The 23,986-nt window shown below is 46.7% G+C and overlaps 2 protein-coding genes and 1 pseudogene across 2 annotated transcripts; 1 reads left to right on the top strand and 2 right to left on the bottom strand.

Moving 5' to 3' along the window:
• Window positions 1–4,715: 4,715 nt before the first annotated feature.
• On the bottom strand, window positions 4,716–6,523 carry LOC136517176 (O-methyltransferase ZRP4-like). The gene is made up of 3 exons (XM_066510699.1): window positions 6,419–6,523; window positions 5,453–6,326; window positions 4,716–5,373 (listed from the first exon to the last, which is right to left on the bottom strand). Exons 2-3 carry the CDS (start codon window positions 6,263–6,265, stop codon window positions 5,080–5,082), a joined length of 1,107 nt encoding a protein of 368 aa, XP_066366796.1. The 5' UTR covers window positions 6,266–6,326; window positions 6,419–6,523; the 3' UTR covers window positions 4,716–5,079.
• Window positions 6,524–7,937: 1,414 nt separating this feature from the next.
• On the bottom strand, window positions 7,938–9,252 carry LOC136517944 (O-methyltransferase ZRP4-like; annotated as a pseudogene).
• Window positions 9,253–11,021: 1,769 nt separating this feature from the next.
• On the top strand, window positions 11,022–11,669 carry LOC136515981 (lysine-rich arabinogalactan protein 19-like). Its single transcript, XM_066509412.1, has one exon. The coding sequence runs from the start codon at window positions 11,022–11,024 to the stop codon at window positions 11,667–11,669; it is 648 nt and encodes a 215-aa protein (XP_066365509.1).
• The last annotated feature ends 12,317 nt before the right edge of the window (window positions 11,670–23,986 follow it).

Here is a 23,986-nt window from a genome sequence, read left to right as displayed (position 1 = left end):
CCGGGAAATCCCTGCCGGCCATATGGAAACGCCGAAGCCCCGCCTTGAGCCCTAGACACTTCACCATGCCCCCACGGACTCATAGTAGCCTTTACCCGCTCAGCTGAGCCACCCGGAAGGCCGCACGCGCGACTTCACCATCGGCAAGCACTGTCGAGCCACCGCTCGCCGAGGCCAGCACCTTGGAAAGCTCTAGCCGCCACCTTGACCCCACAGACGCAGTCGCCGTGGTTCGGGAAAGTTTTTCCCCTCCCCAATCAGACACTAGCGCCACCGCAGGGACTCACAGCGAGTTCGTCGCCGATGGGAGCACCGCCGCAGGAGAAATAGGGGAATACCCCCTCGCCGGCCACCTGCGCGTGAACTCGGCGCATGTGAGCCGAGCCGAGAAGAACAAACAATAGACTCGGTCCACCATAGACCAGTCTGTGGTCCATGGACCAGCAGCAATTGGTCCACCGTAGACCACAGCCATGGACCACAACCTAATACGAGCCCATAGCCGTGACATGGCCGCAGCACAGTGTGCCACGTGTTCAGCCTGGCCCGGTCCAGACCGGCCCAACCCGAAGCCCAACCGGCCTAGTTCGAACCCGACAAGTATTGACCGTTGACTAGTCAACGCTGACCGTTGACCTGGCCCCACCTGTCAGTGACACAAACACCCTGGACCCACACGTCAGATGCTGATGTCATGATGACATCACGCGGGACCCACATGTCAGAAGCCAGCACAGCCGAGTTGACGTCATGCTGACGTCAGCTGCCGACGTTAGCAGACCAGGCCCACATGGCAGTGATCGTGACTGTTGACCATTGACCATTGACTGACGTTGACTAACGTTGACTTTGACCGGACCCACCTATCAGTGACCCAATAGACTTGGCCCCACCTGTCGGTGTGGACAACGTTGATGACGTCATGCTGACATCAGCTGGGCCCCACCTATCAGCTCGGAACCATGATAACAACGTCAAGCTGACGTCATGCTGACGTCAGCAAGCCACGTGGACCAACCACATCATGACACGTGTCAGCCTAGGATTAATTCAGCCTTTTTTCCATTTTCAGAAACAGATTTAATCTTCGGAAATTCATAACTAATTCATACGACCTCGGAAAAATACAAAACCAGGACCAAAATTCATCTAAAATCAAGCTCTACGCAATGGACCCATGTTTGAGTGCATTGGTTCTTTTGAATTTTTATTGCTTCTTTGTGCTATTCTATAGACGTCGCTAACGTGACTATAATACAAATGATGTAGACTCAGAGGAGAACCTGACGGACGAGGACCATGAGTACCATGAGGAGAACGGAGACGACTACACTGAAGGTGCCACATCCCACCTAATCTCGTAGCACCTATTACGCATGGCTAATATAGAACTGCTATCGCTTTACTTTACTGCTACAACTATACTATGCTAGGACTTGCATGGTAGTATGCTTGCTTGAAAGCCTTTACCTTGACGCAACCGTACCCCTGCATACCCTGCTATTAGGATAGACACACGCATACTGCTATATATTTCATTACTTATACTTCTACTACGCTTATACTACATGCGTGGTGGAAACTGGTGTTACCTGGACTATGGGGAGAGTGCTGTGTGTGTGACTTGGGTGTGTGGAGGGTGAGGGTTGTGTCGACCAAGTTGGAGTATACGACGAGCCTGGGGCAAGTCTTGCTATGGGATGCTACCTGGGCACCCCTAGAAATGGATACCTGTGGTGGGTAAATGGTATATGAGGTGGACCTGGGTGTGAACCTGTGATGGGTGGAGCCCGAGATGGAGGTGCTGTGGTGGCACGATGAATGGAAACCCTGATGGAGACATTTTGGCTTGGTCATCCCTAAGGACTTACTAGTACTCAGATTCACTGGGAAGCCTTACGTACCACTCGCTCTATATGGTGCGGGACGGCTGGACTACTTGGTAGGGTATTGCCACTACTACTAGGTTGATAGCGGACAGTGTAAGGAGGTACGAGGCACGGAGGATTTCCCCCACACCCTTTCAAGACTTCATGGAGACCTTGTGGACCTGGCTCATGACTCACAGTTTCAGCCACCCCAGACTTGACTTGGGGTGAACCAGGGCTGAATGGTAAAGTGGCATTATCCTAGGCTAGCAAGCAGCCGGAATCAGCCTAGTTGACGACGGTCAGCGAGGAAGGCAGATATTGTGGTTATGTAAAACCTCTGCAGAGTGTATGGTTGATCGATCGATATATGTGCCGACTTGTCGGCTATGGACCTTTCCTGGGTTTCGCTTAAACTAGATAGTGAGATGAGTCCTTCTCTTCTTCCCCCGTGAGAGAGTGTCGGTCATAGCTAGGGGCTACGGGCCTTGAGACAGTGCCGAGAGGGAGTTGGCCTGTCGACTGAGCAATGGTATGGTATGGTGATGGTATGGAGATGGTGGTATGTCGATCCCAGGATCGAAACCTGGCTCGAAAAAGGGAATGGAGTGGAATGTATGTGGGAATGGTGTTAAAACTTGACAAATTATTACTATTTGCTTGATATGCCAATGCATAGGAAACCCCAGCTTTATAGGTTCCTTTAACTATGTCCCACTTGCATCCAATTTCCACAAAGCAATGCTCATAGGGATGGGAGTGGCCAGTACAAATCGTACTGATAAATTTTGGCACACAGGTTCTGCTGAGGAGTATAGCTCCGAGGAATTTGACGGTTGAGGGGTTCGTGCCTACGCTCGAGTTTGGCGATCTTATCTTCAAGCTGTTCTGAATGAATGCTACTTTTGATTCCGCCAATGCGGCGATGTAATAAATTATGTAATTCCGCACTACTTGTACTCTGATATTATCATTGTATGGATATGATATTCGACTGGAATTTAGGTAATATGATCTACAACGATCTTATTACACTTCGACGCTGTGGATTTCCCTTCACGGAAATTGGGGTCGTTTCACTAAACCTCTTCCATTTATTTAGATGTTTGAACTTTGTTATCAATGAATTATATAAGCAATAATAGTTACACTATCAATATAATTATGTAAAATGCTTCAGTTAAAATGTATAAATATATCTAAATTAATAGCTTATATAATTTATATGTCATGGTTATTAGTATAACTTTAAAAAATTTGTTAGGATAATTAGTATATGATAAGTTGTTAAGAAATATGTTTTAAGATTGTTGAAACATATATATTTATTATCACTCATGCATGCATGTCTACTTGATTGGTGTGATGGCACAATATGTTTGTTTACTTTAATCAATTTTAATATTAATAGAAGCGGGTAATGTATAAACATATTTATATATGGTTATTTAAAAGTTTATGTCATAGAAGATTTTGGTAATTTAGATGTAGATTTGAGGGAATATTTTAGTCTTTTTTAATAATTGCATAAATGTAAGCTAGATGCAAATTTAAAAGGTTACATACACTATCTATCATAATATCATGTGTGCAAATTCAGTTTACTTTAGACCATATTTTTTAATGGCATATAGATGAATGGTTACTTTATGTTGTTTCTTAAATACCCAACCCATTAGTAGTATGTAGTAGTTGGCCTATCTCTAGACGTATTTGGTGGATTTAGTACCACATTAAAAGTTTAGGTTGAGGACTAGTTTATAATCCTTGTTGCTCCAAATATAGCATCTCTAGTTGTAGTTCCTATAATGGCTGTTTCAGCTTGCACATGTGCACTTACGATGTTAAATAAATTTGTTATGCTTAAAAGTAAACTACCAATATTATTTTGACATGATGTTTTAGTATAAATGTATAACTTATTTAAAACAACAACTTATGAATATTATTATCATAGATACTAATATAACATAAATTGAATTGAGTGTTACTGCTATGTGGTTTGTTAAAGTAATATGTTTTCATGCTTGTAAGCTATTAAAATAAATATTTATTCTAATGTATACATGTTTACTTGGTCTGTATTGTGGAGCATATCATTATGCTTACTTTTAATTGGATAGTGGTAAAAGATTAAAATTTGGTAATATATAGCATACTTTATGGATATTGAATTAGTTTTTTCGTAATAGCTTATATTAGTATTTATTTGTTAGCGGGTCGAGGTGGATAATTCACATACAAATTAAAAGGTGTTACTTTATATTATATTTTAATAATGATAGTGGTGGGTAATTTATAAAAAATAGAGGGTATTTTACATTAATTTTATAATAAGGGAGGTGGATTACTTAGAAGTTTTTAGATACAAATTTAGGAAGTTATTTTGAAATATATTTCATAATAGATACAAATTTAGGGAGATATTTTGATTTATCTTTCATAATAGCAAATGTGGGTAATTTAGATACAAATTTAGGAGGTTATTTGGAATTATTTTTCATAATGGGAGAGGTGAATAATTTTTTGTAAAACGGAATAGATCCGGTGGCTATTATTGTAGATGATGATTATATATATTAAATTAAAAGTTAGATGTTTATGATTATTTTGAGAATTTGTAGAATTTATCTTTTTTAGCGTGTCGGATGAAAATTAATGTGGGAGTCCCTTCATTACTCTTTTGCTGGTACACCAAACCGTTCTATTTAATGTTCCCTTTCATTCGCCTTCGCCTGGAACGTTCAGAGCGAACCAACGTGGCACGCGCCGTTCTCTCGTCATGCGTTGCCTCCCTATGTGGCTGCATGCGTGCGCGCGTTGGAAAAACACTACAATTTCCAGGCTTCCAAGTAGTTTAATCACGCACACCGTACTAGTTACATTTTTTAAATGACAGAAGAATTCTGGCTCTAGATTTTTTTCACTGAAAAAAGACATCAGTATGTTGGCAAAATTATTAGTACATGCAAACACAAAGTAGTACCAGTGTACCACTACCACTCACATGGTTTAACATCAATGACTATAATGCATCAGCACTCACAAAGTTGTACGTCCACGTGATGCAAATAACTGCGTGGCTGTTGATTCTAGAAGCTGGAATGCTGGACGCTTTCAAGTTTCAACAACCCTTCTTTGCTGTCAGCCTGTGCGCTGCAAACCTGCAACAGGGCCGCCCACAACAAGCACTTGTTACATGCATAAACTTCTATGGGTAGACCTCGATGATCGATCGAACACCCAGAACAGGTATGATCTTGTAAGAGCTAAATCCGGCTTCAAAAATGATCTTTTTCCACTCTTTCTCATCTCGTTCCGCTCCATTGATAGTCATGATAAAGAGATCAAACAAGACTTGCGTCTCTACATGCTTCTGGTCAGATGACCCTGCTCCAACCACGATATCCATTATTATCACCTTCCCTCCTTCAGATGGTATAGCCCTCTTGCAGTTCTTCAATATCTTAACACATTCAGCATCACCCCAGTCATGCAGAACCCACTGACGAAACCAAATAAATCAGTAGCGAATCACAAAATTATGAACCTGTTTTTTGTTTTAAATCTGATCCCGTACGTACCTTGAGGAAGACAACGTTTGCCGATGGAATGCTCTCAAACATGTCGCCGGCGATGTACTTCACCTCGGTGTTAGTCGGAGCAGCGGCGACAACGTTTGGGAGGTCGAGCACGCTGCACTCGATGTGCGGGAACGCCTTTGCGATGGCCTGGGTAGCGCCTCCGAGCCCGCCGGCGACGTCGACCAAGGATCCGCTAATCCCTCGGAAAACGTCGCCGCACTCCTTGACCATGACGTCCATGATGAACCCGCTGTCCGCGACCATCCCGTTGTCACAGAGCTCGGCGAAGCTCGCGTCGTGGCGGGCCAGGTCCCACACGTGCCGTCCGTGCGCCAACTTGAACGGGGACGGGTCCGGCAGCTCGTGCTGGAACCACTCGTCGAGGTCGAGGAAGGAAGACACGAAGACGGTGCCGAGCACCATGTTCAGAAAGGGACTCACGTTCGGCGCCGAGCCGATCAGGAGACGAGACGCCAGCGTGAGCTCGTAGACAGGCTCGCCGCCGTCGTCGGCGTCGGTCGTCGTCGAGTGCGGCTGGACGACGACGCCGAAGACGCCGGTCTGAGTGAGCACGCGCATGAGGCGTCGCAGACATGGTATCTTGGACGGGTGGAGCGTGACCTTGGTGACTATCTGTGGGAGGGTGGCTGAGCCGCCATGCTGGTGGATGGCGTCGGGGATGCGGAGGTCTAGGGCCGCCTTGAGCGCCATGGACTTGACGTAGCCGAAGGTGTGGTGCCAGAGCTGGAGCTGGGCATCCAGCATGGTCTGCTGGTCAGTGCTTGCGTGTTGCGCCTTGGCGGGCGCCGCCATGGCGCAGAGCTAGTGTTGATCTGCTCCAATTGTTATAGCTTCTTGGGCGCAAATAAAACGCCTGCATATAGAGAGAGAGAGTTATAGACTCGTCGTTTATAGTGATTGAGCGCTCTGATGATCTTTGAGATGTTGACACTGTGATTTGCCTACTTGTTGGTTTCTACTCCAGTCGTCAAATGGAAATGCTCCGGCGTGCACGAATTTCACGCGAGAAGGGACGATGAGCACCCAATTCGAGGTCAGCGATAGTACGCTCCTTTGTTCGAACGATTGCCATCACAACTCACAAGGTGGCCGAATCTTATCTTATCATCTCGCCGTGACATGTCATGTTAATGGAGAACTAATAATCGTGAAACAGAGACCTTTGCCCATTATATTAGGGACACACGTTGAACATGTGGGCGCACCATATAAGATGGAAAATGCATTAGGGACACGTCCAGTAGAGTGAAAGCGACAGCTGCACGAATGAGCACAGAGCAAGGAAACACGTATTGAATGTTTGGCTGCGGTTCTGCCGTATTTGTACTGGACTTTGGCTGATATATATACTCCCTTTCTGAACATGGTACTTGGCGCCAAAGAGCAAGGAAACATGGAATTTTTTTCTTAAGACGGATCAGCATATGGTGAAGGTTGAAACGTTGAGGATGACGAGCTGCTGGGGTAGAGGTAGCTAGCCTGAGGCAGATAGGTGATTGGTGTCTGTGGCGTTGAGGATGAATGCTGCCGGGGCAGAGGTTAACAAGCTGAGGAACCAAGATGGGTGAGCAGAGGTCACCGGCGCATAGTCAAGTTTCTGGGTCTATGGGGTCGAGGTACGGGTCGCAACACATGGTACGCTACTCGCGAGAAATTTTTACACTTTGGGTCGAAAATAAACCCGTGAACTTGGGTCGGGGTCAACAAACCTAGGTCGAGGGTCGAAGGTGATAAACCCGTTTTATGTGACTATGCACCGGCGTCGAGGGTGACACGGGATCTTGACTCGCTCGCCTGAGTAAGTGCATACTGCATAGCAGAGGAATGAGAACAATATCGATGTCTTGTCTGGAACTGGCAGGAAGTGGAGGATTGGGGCAATGGAGGAGCGGACACTTGGAACCCTAGTCACCATGGTGTAGAGGAGAGGCGACAGAGTAGAGCATGTCTGACAAGGCAGTGCGTCAGGGTGAGTCGGGGGACGGAATGGCTAGCTTTCTGGTTTTCAGCCCGTGAATTTGCTGCAAGCTTCCGTTTATCGAATGGCCTAGAATCTTTGCTTTCCAATTCACGTGACAGACAAACAGGCCAGCCGGTTTCCAATTCGACCTGATTCCGACCATTCAATCAGGCCCTTAAGTGTTTCCCACTCTGAATGACTGGTTAAGCCATGTTGCTGGTTCAACAAAGATTGATACTCCTGTATAGAATGCATGTCAGCTTAATGTGCCCTTGCATCTATTTGCTTTGACTGCTGTATATGGAACGTGAAGAGTAAAAACTGCGGCCATATAAAACTGTAGACCGGTATGTTGAGACAAATATGCCATCTCACGCCTTCCTTCTGGCGTTGAGGAATGAGGACCCGCAACTCCTGTATTTTTAGACATATAACTTTTGTTATGCACCTATATATATATATATATAATATGTCTACATATATAATAAAAAATGTATTAAAAAGGCTAAAATATCTTATAATTTGGAACACGAAGAGTACATGTGATACATTTAACAACGAAACAGGCAATGGCAAAACACTTCTTCACACCTAGTTTCCACACGCAGATTATTCACGCATACAGTGTACTTGAGTTACATAGATATATCTATGGGTAGACCTCAATAATCGATCGAACACCTAGAACAGGTATGATCTTGTAAGAGCTAAATCCAGCTTCAAAAATAATCTTCTTCCACTCTAGCTCATCTCGCTCGGCACCATTGATAAACATCATAAAGAGATCAAACAAGATTTGCGTCTCCACATGCTTCTCGTCGGATGACCCTGCTCCAACCACCATATCCAATATTATCACCTTCCCTCCTCCTTGAGATGCTATGGCCTTCTTGCAGTTCTTCAATATCTTGACACATTCGGCATCACTCCAGTCATGCAGAATCCACTAGAACCAAAAATAATAATGCAAGTGATTATCATCACGATACTCAACAAGAGCACGATTTGACAATTATATGGGCGTATACCTTCAGGAAGAGAGTTTGCCGACGGAATGCTCTCAAACATGTCACCGGCGATGTACTTCACATCGGTGTCAGTGGGAGCATTGGCGACAACGTGTGGGAGATCCAGCACGCTGCACTCCACATGCGGGAAAGCCTTTGCGATGGTCTGGGTAGCGCCGCCGAGCCCGCCGGCGACGTCGACGAGGGAACTAATCCCTTGGAAGACGTCGCCGCACTCCTTGACCACCACGTCCATGATGAAACTGCTGTCCGCGACCATCCCGTCGTCGAAGAGCTTGCCGAAGCTGGCGTCGTGGTCGGCCAGATCCCATATATGCCGTCCATGCGCAAACTTGAAGGGGGACGGGTCCGGCAACTCGTGCCGGAACCACTCGCCGAGGTCGAAGAAGGAAGACACAAAGACAGTACCAAGCATCAAGGTCAGGAATGGAGTCACGTTCATCCCCGAGCCGACCAGAAGGCGGGACGCCGGCGTGAGTCCGTAAACAGGCTCATCGTCGCCGCCGGCGTGACCGCTGAAGACGCCGGTGAGAGTGAGCACACGCATGAGGCGTCGCAGGCATGGTATCTTTGACGGGTGGAGCGTGACCTTGGTGACTATCTGTGGGAGGGTGGCTGAGCCGCCGTGCTGGTGGACGGCGTCGGGGATGCTGAGGTCTAGGGCGGCCTTGAGTGCCATGGACTTGACATAGCCCATGGTGTGGTGCCAGAGCAGGAGCTGAGCATCCAGCACGGCCTGCTGATCAGTGCTTGTGTGTTGCTTCTTGCTAAGCGCCATGGCGTACGGCTTCTGTTTTTGCTTGTTATAGCCTCATGATGCATAACGTCTCCATTTATAGGCTCCCGTTTATAGTACTTCGAAATTCTATTTGATTGTGATATACGGATATAAGCTAAACTACAACTTGAAAAAGATATACTTTTTTTACTAGCTAGTACTATACAAGGAAACCAGCCCATGAACTAGTGTCTAGTATGGGTCCATCATCATCAACTAGTTCGAGCATACATAAATTAATTTATTAATCCCATAGCTTATCAAATTATCTAACTTTGCTTTCTCTCTTATTTGTTCATTTTCTAACACATAGATACTCTATAACCTTTATATTTGATTTAAATGCACAGTAAGCCCTTGAATTTGTCTGGGGTACCACTCCACAAACTCTCAAAATGCATTTTTTGCATCATAATATTGTTCAGTTTTTCCATTTAGCGGCCTGTTCGCTGGTGGGTTTCTGGGCTGGTTTGGGCTGGCTGGTGCTGGTTTATTGTGAGAGAAAAATACTGTTGGCTGGCTGGTTTGGGCTGGCTGAAACCAACAAGCGAACAGGCTGTAGGTCCATAACGGTTCGGGAGCTAGCTTTTGGCCCACGTGACGTTGCCAGCATGGCGCTAACTCTGTTGCTGTGCTCATGAGGAGCACGTGAGGTGGTTTGGGCCATGGAAATAAACAGGGATAGCAGCGAGCCAGGTAAAGTACGGGTAAAGCATTTACGTGCCAGCAATTTTAACTTTACCCGTCCACAGACATGCCCATAGGTATGGTTTCGAACCTACGCCCGGGTCCAACAAGTACGCTGTATCAGGTACTTATCGGGTATATTCAAGAAAAATTAAATAATAACTTTTAGTTAAACGGCACACAAATCTATCAATCTCACTTACATAACAATATAGAGTGGAGTAGTTCAGAAGCCACAACCTTCATGCTCGAACAAATAACACAACAAAAGTTTACACAAGAATTAAAGTACAAGTTAATAACTCACACAATCACGTTCTGGAAAAAAATCATCTTGATTGTTCAACAAGATATTCATATGCTACAAGTTAAATATTAAATATGTCAGTCGACATGATATGCATATGGTATAGGTTATAGATATTCATATTTATTCTCAAATTGCGTATATATTATTAGAAGACAAAAGTGCTTTTAGTTTACGAACTTTTGTGAGAACGAGAGATATTACGTGTATTATGCAGTTTATTCAAAACATAATCTACAATGAGTCAATGATAATTCTCCGGCTTTTCAAGAGCTAGCTTTTATGCCCGTCTATAAAAGCTAGCTTTTTGAAAGTAAAAAATTCGAACAAATAAACTCAAGTCTTGTGCGTCCGCTCTTCACGATTAGAGGATGGTGGAAACAGAGGTGTTATCAGACTTGTCCCTTTCCACTGTAAAGGGAGTGTTCTGGTTGGTTTCAGGGGTGCCGGTGAACGCAGAGGCGTGCACCGCGAGGAAAGGAACCGCGGACGAACGGCGCATGCGTCCTGCCCTCCTGCGCTCGGAGACGGAGTGGCCCAGCTAACGGCCTGTTGATCCGCCGGCCGGTCGATTTCAGCGTGATCACAGAAGCGTGCACCACGAGACAGCAACAGCAAGAACCGGCCGAATTTTTTACAATTTAGTCATTTTTTAAAAGTTTCTCACAAATAGACACCTGACAAAAGAATTAAGAAAATGGACCCTTAGCTCGGTTCCATTGATGCTGGCGCCGAGCTAACACGTCTTGGCGCTAGCGTCCAGGGCGCCGAGGTCCTGGGCTCGGGGGATGACATGGCAGGGAGCTCGGCGCCTCGGCGCCGTAGATCTTGGCGCCGAGCTCGGCGCCTACCTATGCCCCGCGTCTCTCTTCCTCTCCCTCTCTCGCCCGGGCAGAGCCGAGCCGAGGTTCGTCGCCGCCGCCGCCGTCCGCTCCCGCGCCAGCGCCCGCCGCCGCCTCCACCAGCCGCCCTCGCCGGCCCCCACCGCCCTCACCCGCGTCACCGCCCACACCACCGCCGCCCCACCGCCGCACCAGCGCCCGCGCTGCAACACCGCACCCGCGGCTGCGCCACCGTGCGTGCTCGCGTGCCGCGCCCGCGCCCCGAGGCCGCCTAGCGCCACCGCGGCGCCCCGAGGCCATCCCGCGCCACGCCGCCGCCGCCGCGCCGCGGCCATTGCCCCTCCGCCCGCGCCTCGGTCCCCTCGTCAGTTCCTGCTCCCGCGTCGCGCCCTCTCCTCGCCTTGGCCTCGCCCCGCCTTGCCACCCTCCACCGCTGGCCTCGGCCGTGGCCGCCGTGCCTCCCGCGCCCGTCGAGCTAGACTCGCCGCGTGGAGCCCCGGACATCCCGCGCCCGCCCCGCGCCACCGCTGTCGTCGGCCACGCCACCGCCGACCCCGCCACCTGCAGCGGCCGGCCGTGCCACCGCCGGCCTAGATCGTCGGCTTGACCCACGCCCATCGTCCGCTGCGACTCTGTCGACGTCCGCGGATCAGTCATTGGAAAGATAAAAAATTATAAATATACAATGTACGTACTTAGTTGGCATTTGTTATTTACTAGTTAATGTGATCTAGTGAGATATATATATATATATATATATATATATATATATATATATATATAGAGAGAGAGAGAGAGAGAGAGAGATATAGGTACATAGATATAGTTAGGTAGCTACTTAGATATGTAGTTACATAGCTATTTAGTGAGTACATTGTATATATATACGTAGTTATTATCTTATTTACTTAGTTTGTAGTTAGAAAGTACTCGTTAGATACTATCTATCATCTAGTTTGGACTAAAGAATATGTGTTTTATTACGTGTTTAAACTAGATGGACAACCTAGTGACCATATATCATAGATGAACCATTGAAAGCGATCGCTATGGATATGTTGAGTTTGTTGACATGCAAAGCGTGCCTGTGCTATTCAATGATAGGCATTCATTTAGTGAGATGGTTGCAAGGACTTGGGAGGAGCTGTATTGCCTTGGAGATGATGACATCGCAGTTGATGGTGTACTGCACCTAAGTTGTCCTCCCAACATCTTCAGGTGAATGATCTCAATTGGTTGTGCGGAACAGTGGGAGAACTATGTGAGACCGGCTATGAAGAGCCAGCTGCAATATTTGGACGTGGTTGTGCGTCGGGTGTTAGTTGATCCTATCCCTCATGGGTTTACCTCAGCAATGGATCAGCAGGCACACATTGACCCTCCTGTTCCTGAACCTTATCTATATGTGGAGATTGCACCTACGGTTCCCGATGCTCAATCTGCCCCGAATGCGGTAGTTGGAGATGGTTGTCAGACTCATATTTCCATGGTAGATCCACCTTATGAGATTCTTTTGACACAGAATCATCCGAGTAAGTGTCTTAACCGCATGGTTTTTGGGAGCTTACCCCGTTCCTTACATCTATTTCTTTCATTCTTTCCTCATTTCTCTACTTATCTTGCAGGAGACATTCCTAAGAATATGGATGTGCCCCCTGTTGCTGCACAAGTGAACTTTAGAGATGGATTCCGTGGCTCCAATAGTGTTGAAATTATGCATGAATCGGAGCCATATGAGATGGCTAGGACTCTTGATTCTGATGATGATCGTCCTGTTGGAGAGTTGACAGAGAATGATGTTGAGATGATCAGGCGTATCTTTCCCGACCGCCGTGATCCTAGAGTTCATGAGTTCAGCGATCTTGCTCATTCCGATCAGACGTTTGCAGAAGAACGTGATGATGAGCTCCTAGAAGCTCCTAAGGCCGGTCCTAACATGGTAATTGAGAATGGGAGGGTGTTCAATGACCTCTCTGCTTCGAAGAGGTGGTTGCAGGCTTTTGCAGTGATACGAAAGAGACCTTACAAGGTATTGCATTCATATGTGGAGTGCCGTTACACAGTTGTGTATGACAAGGAACGCTGCCCATAGAGGGTTTGTGCAAGGAAGCAACAGGTAACCGGAAAATGGAAGATTGCAAAAGTTGTCAGGCCACACAATTGTGCTGACCATGAGCTGACACTGAGGCATCGACAGTTGACATCTACTCTTATTACCAAGCGGTTTGTGGGAATTTTGCAAGGAGAACCCAACATGAAGGCAAGGACAATTATCAGGACCGTTGAGGCATTGTATGGAGGTTATGTGATAACTTATGGTAAAGCATGGAGGGCTAAGCAGCGAGCGTGGAAGATGATATATGGGGACTAGGAGGATGGGTATGAGCAACTGCCAGTTCTTTTCAATGCAATCAAAGTGGTGAATCCAGGCATGCAGTATGAGTACATCCCAAAACCAAATGCATGGAAGGATGGGAGGCAGATATTCTTCCATGCTTTCTGGTGCTTCCCTCAGTGTGTCGAGGCCTTTAGGCAGTGTCGTCCCGTCTTCTCCATTGATGGTACATTCTTGATTGGCAAATACTAGGGCACACTTCTTATAGCCATATTCTATAACGCGAACAACAAGTTGGTTCTTTTGGCATTTGCTTTGGTTGAGGAGAACAATGATAATTGGGGATGGTTCTTGAGGCTAGTCCGGATACACGTGGTTAGGCCTGGCAGGGAGATTGGCATCATATCTGATAGGCATTAGGGCATGCTTAATACCATGCGAGAGCAGATAGAGGGGTATGCACCTTTGCACCATCGTTGGTGTATTCAGCACCTTGCCGAGAATCTACTCCGGAAGGATGGTGTCAAGGGTAACTTTGATCTATTCAAGGAGGCTGCTCGACAACTTGAGGACAAGTACTTTAAGGAAAAGTTGGAGCAGGTCAGAACCGCATCAAATGCAGAAGGTAGACAATGGCTCACAGGTTTGATAAGGGATTTAGAGAAATGGATGAGAGCTCACGATGCCGGTGGATGGAGGTACGAGTTTCAATGCAGCAACATGGCAGAGTCATTCAATAAGTTGCTATTGGGGATACGTGGTATGCCCGTGAATGCAATCGTTCAATTCACCTTCTATAAGCTTGTTGCCTGGTTCAATGATAAACACGCCCATGCATTGTAGTTGCGGAGTGATGGAGAGATATGGGCTCCGAAACCAAAGGCACACCTAGAGAAGGCAAGAGAAAGGGCCGGCACACATGAGGTTACATGCTTTGACCATGCCATAGGGACTTATCAGGTCGAGCATAGGGGCGGTGCAACATCCGACGGCGAGGTCCGAGAGTTGAGGATACATGTGGTTGTCCTCCAAGATTTCAAGTGCACTTGTGGTAAACCAAGGCAGTACCACTTTCTATGTTCTCATTTGGTGGCAACAGCTAGGCATCGCAACTATAATATCGAGAGGAGGATATCTCATGAGTTCAGTGTCAACACGCTTGTGCACACATGGAGCCCCCGCTTCGTGCCTTTCCGAGGCCCTAGAGAGTGGCCTCCATATGATGGGCCAAAGTATATTATGGATCCAGCTTACCATTGGAACAAGCATGGATCAAGGTAGAGGACGAGGCACAGGATGGTTATGGATCAGATGCCCAAAAGAACGAGGCATGGGAGATGAACTCTATTTATTACTGACCCCGAGCAGTACAAGTGCGGCAAGTGCAGTAGACTTGGCCACAATTCACGAAGTTGCCATTGGTAGATTAGTGAGGTGCGATTATTGGTTCATTTATTATTTTATATTTGTCGTCTTTATTTAATTAATTATGCATGTCTCTTTTTATGCTTGCATTTGTGTCAATTACTTATACATTTCTAAGTTCATGTTTCATTGTATATTGAAATTCGAAATCATTCACTTTTTTGTAGGATGGAGCAATTCCACCTGCTCGACCCGACGTACGAGGCGACCCACCGAGGACGTCTCATAGCGCTGGGGCAGGTAAAAATCTATAAGTTTTGTTCAAAATTTGGTGAGCGTACATGTGTTCGTGAAGTAACAAGAGACTGTTTTATTCGATGCAGGACCTTCTGCTCCTTCGTCCTAGAACCCACAGTGGGTTCTTGGACATGTGGTACGATGATAGGTACACTCCTTTCCTGTAAAGAGCTAGCCTAGATATCATCTGTTTTTAGGTTCATCGTGGGTTGCCCAAGTTCAACTCAGCGGCCATAACTGTGTTGGTTGACAGGTATTAAATTGAATCATTACCTCCATTCATGGCCATTTGTTCATGCGATTGACTTTTTGACAATTAATATTGCTTTGTCTTAAATATAGGTGGTGGCCAGAGACTCACAGCTTCCATCTACCTTTCGAGGAGATGACAGTCACGCTCCAGGACTGTCAGAAGATGCTAGGCCTAAGGATTCATGGCAACCCAGTCACCGGGCAGTGTAGGTCAGAGGGCTAGAGAGCACGAGTGGAGGCCTTCCTTGGGCATGAGCTTGACGAGCAAGTGGCTCACACTTCTAGAGTTCCCATCTCCTGGCTACGAGAAGAGTTCGCACAGTGCCTTAAGGAGGTAGATGAGGAGACAGTTGGGTACTACTGCAGGGCGTGGATCCTACACCTGTTTGCTTGCATTCTCTTCCCTGACGCCATGGATCATAGTGTGTCCTGGATGTGGATCCACTGCCTCAGTGACTGGGACCAGGCGGGTCACTATAGTTGGGGCTCTGTAGTCTTGTGTTTTCTAAACTGGCAGTTGTGCGAGGGGTGTTGTCGGTCTTCGTCCAACCCATCACTTGGTGGATGCGTGTACCTGTTACAACTGTGGATGTGGGCTCATCTTCTAGTTGGCCATCCTGAGGTTCTGGCTCATTGTGAGTGGTTCCAAGGTCAGCCTCCAAGACGGCAACCGACGTGGGCATACCTTTGGGACCAAGCCAGGGTTCCATACGTGAGGTTAGACCAGGCGTACATTGAGTTCACCAACGAGCTAGACACGTTGACGGCGTCTAGTGTAAGTAAATTTTATTTCCCATGCTAGTTTGAAAATGATTAGTATACCATCTAACATCTTGTTTGCACATGTTGCAGGTGGAGTGGGAGCTGTACGATGGAGAGGACGCACTTCCTTTTCAGTTGAGCAACGTTTATGAGGCCGACAATGACTTCTATAGGATGAGGTGCCCTCTAATCTGCTTCTATGCTATCGAGTTCCACCTGCCAGATAGGGTTGCACGCTAATTTGGAGTGAGACAGCTTTAGCCTACGACTCTATTCTTGACTGGCGTTGACTTACACAAGTAAGTGTTTTGATATTTCAAATGTCTCATGATGATGGTCCATTTCTAATAATATGGTGACATGTACATGGATTCAAGTAACGATGACATACATGCAGGTTGGATCATCAGAGGAACAAGAAGATTTTTGACTGAGAGAGGCACCACTAGTCCTTCATTGAGGAATGGGAGGAGATGCACGACAATGTTGACGATAATAATGAGCCGCACACGAACCGTGAGTTTAGGCGGTACCAAGCTTGGTACCAGCGTGCGACACGTTGCAGGCTGAGGGTACAGTGGACCGAAGCTGACTACACTGACATCGAGTCCTCCGACGATGAAGACACAGTGTACGACCAGTCGACTCGTGCAGAAAGGTAGGTGGAGGCAGGACCGATCTTGGATAGAGTGGTAAGCCAATTGCCTTATTTTTGTACGTTAAGTTGCATAACAATACATTAGGCGTTCTTGGACCGACATTAGGAGTTATCTATTGTAGTTAGTGCCACCCTCGAGTCATATCAGCCTTATAATACGTTAGATTCTTGTACAAAAGAAAACAAAACCTATTGCTATATGTTCAGAAGTATTATTACTGAGAACTTTGTTGCAGGGCAATACACTCAAATACTCAGTTGAAGAGATCGAGCGCGTTCGGCCGAGAGTCAATGATGACTACATAATTGGCTTCCTGGACGTAAGATTAAAAATATTCTTTCAAACATATCATTAATACATTAGATTCTTTCAGTTAACATAGTTTTGTACAACAAAGGCTGTCACATCGTCTACACGGTGCGACTGGTCATTGTGGTTGCAGGACAGACACAACGCAAGACGTGTATGTTCCTTCCGCAGGCAGAGGAGGCTTGGGTTCCTCTAGTCAAGCAGCTATAGGGGGCGGGGACGAGGACGTGGAAGACGACGATGACGATGATGTGGATAAGAGGCACGAGGAGCTTGGCCCCTCTTAGCTCCATTACGCTCCCTCGACTCATCCTACACCACCTCTAGGTACTAGGCAACGCCATCAACATGATCCTTGCACTCCAGGTATGAGCGCTCTCGATCACAAGGGTAAGGGCAAGAGTAGGAGGCAGTGAGGGATGTGGTAGTTATTAGTATGCACTATTATGGATTTTGTATTTACTTTTCTATAACTATTTAGGACTGTATGGACATTGTGGACTATTTGGACTACGCATGACATATTATGTTGGTTGTGATGTTCGTTGTGGTTGCATTTTGCTCCTCGGATGATTAAATATTTGGAATATATAATGATGTCTCTGTTTGTAACTATGGATGCTCCTAAAATAAGGGAAACTCTTGCAAATTTTTTTCGTGAAACAATAATCATACTACACTACTAAAAAGGCACAAATGTAGTACACAGATTAACTATAAATTTATTAGAAAGTGTATAATCCAAACATATCATACATACGCTTTGTAGATGAATGTAGGGTTACCAAGCAACAGTGAATGATTCTATGCTTTTTAGATAATAAAAGTAGACTTTTTAGATACAGGGACAGCAGCAATTTATCACATCACTAACAAAGTACTAGCATGCAAGGAAGCACAACTCCACTCTATCTCCACCATCCATCTTATGACTATTTGATCCAAGGGCTTAGGTGAAGAGGCACATGGATCGCTGACATGGCACACTGAGAGGCCTCTATTCCTCCTCTCAACCTATAAATAACCACTCCCTCCCTCTCATTCACACACACAATAAGGAAGAAGAACACTCCTCGGCATTTTCTTTCGTGCACTACCAATGTCTGGAGGGTCGTCCAGAGGGAGAGGAAAGGGGAAGGGAACTACCTGGGGGTGGGAGGGTCCTCTTGGTCCCGATTTCTTTGAGGAAGCTCTTTATGAGAGGTTCTCAGTTGAGAGCAAAAGTGATTTCACCAAAGAGGCATCACTGAGAGGATACGATGAAAGGAAAGAAGAGTGGCCAAAATGCATGCATGGTGAGGACTGCCTAGTGCAGATGTTCACCAAGGGAATAGATGGAGGTCGTCGTTTCTTCAAATGCCCACAAACATGGGTAATTGCTATTACTATTTGTTTCTTCAATATGTTTCTCTTGTATATAACTTACACGACATACTTATTGTAGTCTTCCTTGGCCGAAGAAAATTGTGGGTTCAGTAGGTGGGTCGGTCCTCGACCTATTTATCCACATGTGGAGTACATCTACTACCTATAGGACTATATCTTCGATCTAGAAAGGAAACTTAGCAGCGGTTACAAGGATGACGGACATGACGACAACCATAATGGTGCCAATTCACAGAAGGCACTCTGCAATGATCCATATTACACATGCCCTAACCACAACAAAAGGGGCCTCCCCCGTCACCCCCGCCACCACCACCAACAACAACGGGAGGCTACTATGGAGAAGGTGCAACATAATTTGCTATGTGGCCACACTACTAGGGTGACTTTATCTTTTTCACGTACCACATCTATGTGTTTGTTGTTTGGTTTAATTACCTAAGGCATGTTAGGTTTAGTCAAAGGAAACTCTGTACCCAGGTTCGGTACATGTAGTCACATGTCATTTCATGTGTTTCGTGTGTTGATTTATATAATGTCGTACGTCGTTAGGTTTTTTTGCAGCAAGTGTTCACATTTCAATACGTCTGTATCATTAAGCGGAATATTAAGACCATAAATAATGAAAACAACCACATAATGAAAAGTTCAATACTATGCCACATTACACAACATATTAATACTAGAAGTACGTGCCGATAGTAGACATAGGGGCAAATGCACTTCCAAATCCTCAATCTAAAACGTACTGAGTAAGCAACTCATCATCCGAGTACCAGTCCTCTACCACAACCCTGTTGCTATGGCTAGGCTCACCTACGTTGCTCTGACCTACTTGTCGCCTGTAGTAAGTGGCCTCCACTTCATCTACGGCCGCTGCGGCCTGAGTGAAGAACGCATCGTCATCCTCCTCCACCTGTAAGCCCGCCTCTGCTAGAGCGATGAGCTCGCTCAGTCTGCCAGTGTCGTCCTCAGACTCCTTGGCCTGCATGCCCACCTCTGCTAGAGCGATGAGCTCGCTCAGTCTGCTAGTGTCATCCTTAGCCTCCTACGCCTGCATGCCTGCCTCTGCTAGAGCAATGAGCTCACTCAGTCTGCTAGTGTCGTCCTCATCATCATCCCCCTCATTAGACAACACAATCGGTGATTGAACGGTGTGACTAGCTCGTGATCTATGCTCATCTAACTTCTTCTCCTTATACCTTGCATGAGCCACCTCTACGGTATGTTCCTCACTGCAACCAATCCCTTCATGTATAAAATGCAATTAGTTAGCAACACAATTATATTACATTTAAAATCAGGCAACAAAAAAAGGCTTTCAAGCACTCACTGGCACATAATGTAGCAACATGCTCGTTCAAGACCTGCATCTATACTCTTGTCTCCTGCCTTGCCTCATTCCTTGCCCTCTCCTCTTCTAACATCATCCATCTCTCCAATCCCCATTTGTTAAGCCCAACATCGATCGGGTTATAAATACCGCGCTGTCTAGCAAACTCACGCATCTTTTCTTTGTGATGTTTAACGAATAGGTTGACGTAGTCAGGTCCATATCCCCTCTTCCATGCAATTAGTTGCATCTTCTTCAGTTCATCCAAGAACTTAGCTTGACCATCATAACATTCCCACTTGCATTTCCTAGTGCTCTGTTCAAAAGAAATATTATATCATATATGTCTTAGCAAAAGAAACAAAATACGATTTCATGTTTACCACAAAAATAACAAACCTCATCAAATTCAATCATATGGCCGCAATAATGGCCTATTTCAAGCTCCGAAGGGACTAGGCCATAGTTGAATTTAACACCACATTCGCACATGACAGGAGGTGCTTTGTAGATTACCCTTTCTTTCTTCTTTTCCTTAACCCTCCACTGTTCTTCTGGCCATTGGTTCTTAGGACCATACAACCATTCCTTGAAATGACACTTCGCCATTGAAAACACCTAAATAATGAGACATTAGTACATGAACACATATAGCTCAAGATTTGAACACATACACTTTGCACTTACTTCATGTTTGTTTGGACACACAAACTCCAACATATTCTCAGGGTTTATCACAGCTCGATCTCCGCAATTACACAGAGGAGGTTCCTTGAGTTGTCTAACTACAGCTAGGTGCTTCTCCTTAGCCATCATTGGCGAAGGGTTAGGGGGGTGGAACCCACCGCTTAGTGCTCATGTGGATGTCTCCCTCTAAACCAATCGTCGAAAAAAAGGTACCTAGGATCAAACTTGTCTGCACCATCGATCCACTGAAAGAAAAAGCACCTCTCATGGTCCTACACAACGAGATTCCAATAAAATATTAGTAGCATACTTGCACAAGTAAAAAAAGATAGTGGAAACAATTTCTTACATTAAAACGACTACATGTGTAGAAGCAACGCGCCGCTGCGTCCAGATGTTTCGATTGAAAAACATGGGCCGGGAAACCACAGTCACAGTTAGGGATAGGGAGGTCAGGAGGGATGGGGGCATCTTTGCTAGACGCGTCGGGGTATAATTCTCGAGGATGACCCCGTTTTTGCCAAAACTCCTCCCGAAACATTTCTTGCATCTAACAAAATGGATGTAATTTAACAAACATAAATCAAAACATCACAAATAAATGTCAATGAGAACCATAACTACAATACAACCAATTTCATTCTAAGAACCAAAAGCAGTTAACAACAATGAACCAATAACATAACTATATGCGCCTAGGTTTGCTAGCTTTTTCCACTCCTTGGCATCATCCTACGGTTGTATAATACATATATTGAGGGATAGAATGAAACCCTTAGTGATGATGATTATTACATTAAAAAATCCAACTAATATATACTGAATCGATGTAAAAAAACTAGGAGGAGAAAGAGGATACCTTGCTCTCAAAGATCTACGGATCAAATCAAGGTTTTTAAGGTCCAATATGCCGATTCGTGAAGTGGGGAGAGGAAAAAACCTGAGAGGGAGGAGAAAGAAGAGGAAGAACGCTCAGGTAGGAAGGGTGGGTCGAGGTTAAATGGCACGGAGCTCGGCACCAGTCACTCTGGCGCCGAGCTTGGTGCTAAGATCTACGGCATCGAGCTCGGCGCTAGTTACTCTTGCGCCGAGCTCCCTGCCATGTCATCCACCAAGCCTAGGACCTTGGCGCTAGGGATGCAGGCGCCGACACATGTTAGCTCAGCGCCAGCATCAATGGCGCCGAGCTAAGAGTCCATTTTCTGAATTCTTTCCGCCAGGGGTCTATTTATGAGAAACTTTCAAAAAAAATGCTAAATTGTAAAAAAAATCGAAAGAACCGAGCGCAACCGTGCCCTGAGCTGCTTCTTCTGGTCTTCTAGAGTCTAAAGATGCCCTACTACAGAGTGAGACTACGGACATCTGCCCCGTGGGCCGTGACCCTAACGCCCCGTACATCTGTGAGCGTTTCAGTGTGCGTGTTCGGGGAAGGGAGGGGAGAGCGCACGGATTTAGGCTGAAATGACGCGGCCTGGTACAACGGCAGATTGGTAATGGACTACTAGCCTGCTAACTGCTGCTCTAGTACACACATCTTTTTTTCTTGAATACATAAAAGATTTGCGTATCATTGTATTAAGGAGAAGAGTTTAAAGAAACATACAACACGCTTCTATCGAGCGCCGAAAAAGGTCAACCTAACACAGCCAAAGCTAGACCATCCTTGCAAAAAGACCTCATGTTTCGATATTACATAAAAGGAAACAACCAATATCGATGCAGCTTTGTGGCCTAGGTGGCCTTACGTCTTCGCGGCTGCCTGGACGGTACCTTTCCAACAGCCGGGAAGAGCTCGTCCATTGCCTCGGCTTTGGAAACAGTCAGGTTGCCATCAAAGAGCCTATCAAAGGCCTCCAACTCCGAAGTGGATGGTGTAGATGGATCCCTGGTGTAGCCCATACGCTGCATGATCAGCACCTCACCTCGCTTGGAAGCTAACACTCGGGAGAGGCTCTGAGCCGCCAACCGCCTGCTCCATCACTACAGTACCGGCATAGCAGGAGGCTGTTTGGGAGGCTCGTGAATTAGTGGAGAGTCACTCTTATGCGTGACATTATTGATGAAGCTGTCGAGGCATCGTTTGGTGGAAACGTCGTTGTCCACAGCTTGGTGGGTAAACCCTGGTGGTGAACTGGAAGGGCCATCCACCGTGCGGTCGACCGCGTGTGTCTTCGGTGAGTCCACTGCCCACTGAATGGGGTGTGGGTGGGTGGGGTGGTCCACAGCACATAGGAGGCTACCGCATCCTTCGGCTGGGGAGCCGCCACTGCCGGTGCCTCATCCGGAAGCTGGGGGGTCACCGAAGTTGATGGGAGGTGCTTAAGGGAAGGCCACGCGACGATCTGACTGCCGACGAGCAAGGCTGTGAACTCCTCAACCATTGGGTCCTCTGAGATGTCGCGATCCTGCATGATGCCCGGGTACAATGTGAGCATTAATGGGTCGGGTTCAACCATGCCCGTCGCGTTGGTCAGCCCACCTTGCCTTGCCTCAGTTCCAGTAGCGACCGAGGTGAAGTCTGATGCCGTTTGGGCGGCCCCTATCGATCACCCGTGACTGTCGGTGGCGACAATCGTTGTCGCAGTGGTGTCATCCCCCTTCAGTCGTCTCCGACGCCTCCACCATCTACGCCCATCGCTGCCGCGCGTGGTCACACCTAGCACAACAGCTGCTGCACCCGGCACAGCCCTAGCCACGCTCGACGTGAGTACACACATATTCTATCTTCTATTTTCTTATTCCATATCTATATCTATATCTATATTTATATCTATATCTATACCTATATCGATATCCATACAAATAAAAAGACTCAAAATTTCATCTAGTATGTCCTTTGTGCAATTGTGTGTGCATCCCTATTTTTAGGAAACCTGGCTAAACTAGCATAAATCTCTGTCCATGGGTGGAGCCACCCCTAGGGGCGGGGCGGCCGCCCTAGCTACGGCGAGTTTGCCCTAGACCCCTGTGGACCTGCGCTTTTTCCTAAACTCCAGCAGCGAAGCGAGCACACGAGCACGAGCCAAAGCGACCTGCGGCGCTCGAGCAAGGAGGAAGAAACAAGGGGATGGGCTTTTCCTTAACTTTGTTCAGCCCAGCATAGGTGAGAGGCCCATTAAAGCCCGCCGTCGCACACTCCTCATTCCCTTTTCCCTAGTGGATTCGTTCACCAATTTTTTGTGAAATTTGTTAGCGACGCGTTGAGCCGCCGATGCCCCAGGCGAGGAGCTAGTTGCCACGCTGACTATCGCAGAGTGTCAGAGCCCACCACTCGCCTACGCTACCCCCTGCGCACCACCCGGCGCCCGCCTCCCACCGTAGCACTAGCAGCCCGGCCGCTGCTGGCCTGCTGGTTGCTGCTGTTTTTGCTGCGATGGAGGAGGAGAGGAGGAGGTCTAGTGGTCCACCACGAGGAGGGTGAGGGTGTACTTGGCAATTGGAGTATACCAACGTCGCAAACAAGGTTAGGGACAGAGTAGCAGTGCCAGCACCTGGATTCGGCCGAGGCCGAGGGCGAAGTGGAAGT

Source organism: Miscanthus floridulus, chromosome 17 (genome assembly GCF_019320115.1).
Source record: "Miscanthus floridulus cultivar M001 chromosome 17, ASM1932011v1, whole genome shotgun sequence".
Classification (NCBI taxonomy): domain Eukaryota; kingdom Viridiplantae; phylum Streptophyta; class Magnoliopsida; order Poales; family Poaceae; genus Miscanthus; species Miscanthus floridulus.
The sequence above is the reverse complement of the archived record's forward strand: the minus strand, read 5'-3'. Positions and strand labels throughout refer to the sequence as shown.

Bases quoted from the DNA above. Each gene is read 5' to 3' on its own strand.
- LOC136515981 (XM_066509412.1), top strand. From the start codon at position 11,022: ATGACATGGCAGGGAGCTCGGCGCCTCGGCGCCGTAGATCTTGGCGCC.
- LOC136517176 (XM_066510699.1), bottom strand. From the start codon at position 6,265: ATGGCGGCGCCCGCCAAGGCGCAACACGCAAGCACTGACCAGCAGACC. The intron at 5,374-5,452 runs GTACGTACGGGA...TGGTTTCGTCAG, and splicing joins CAAACGTTGTCTTCCTCAAG to TGGGTTCTGCATGACTGGGG.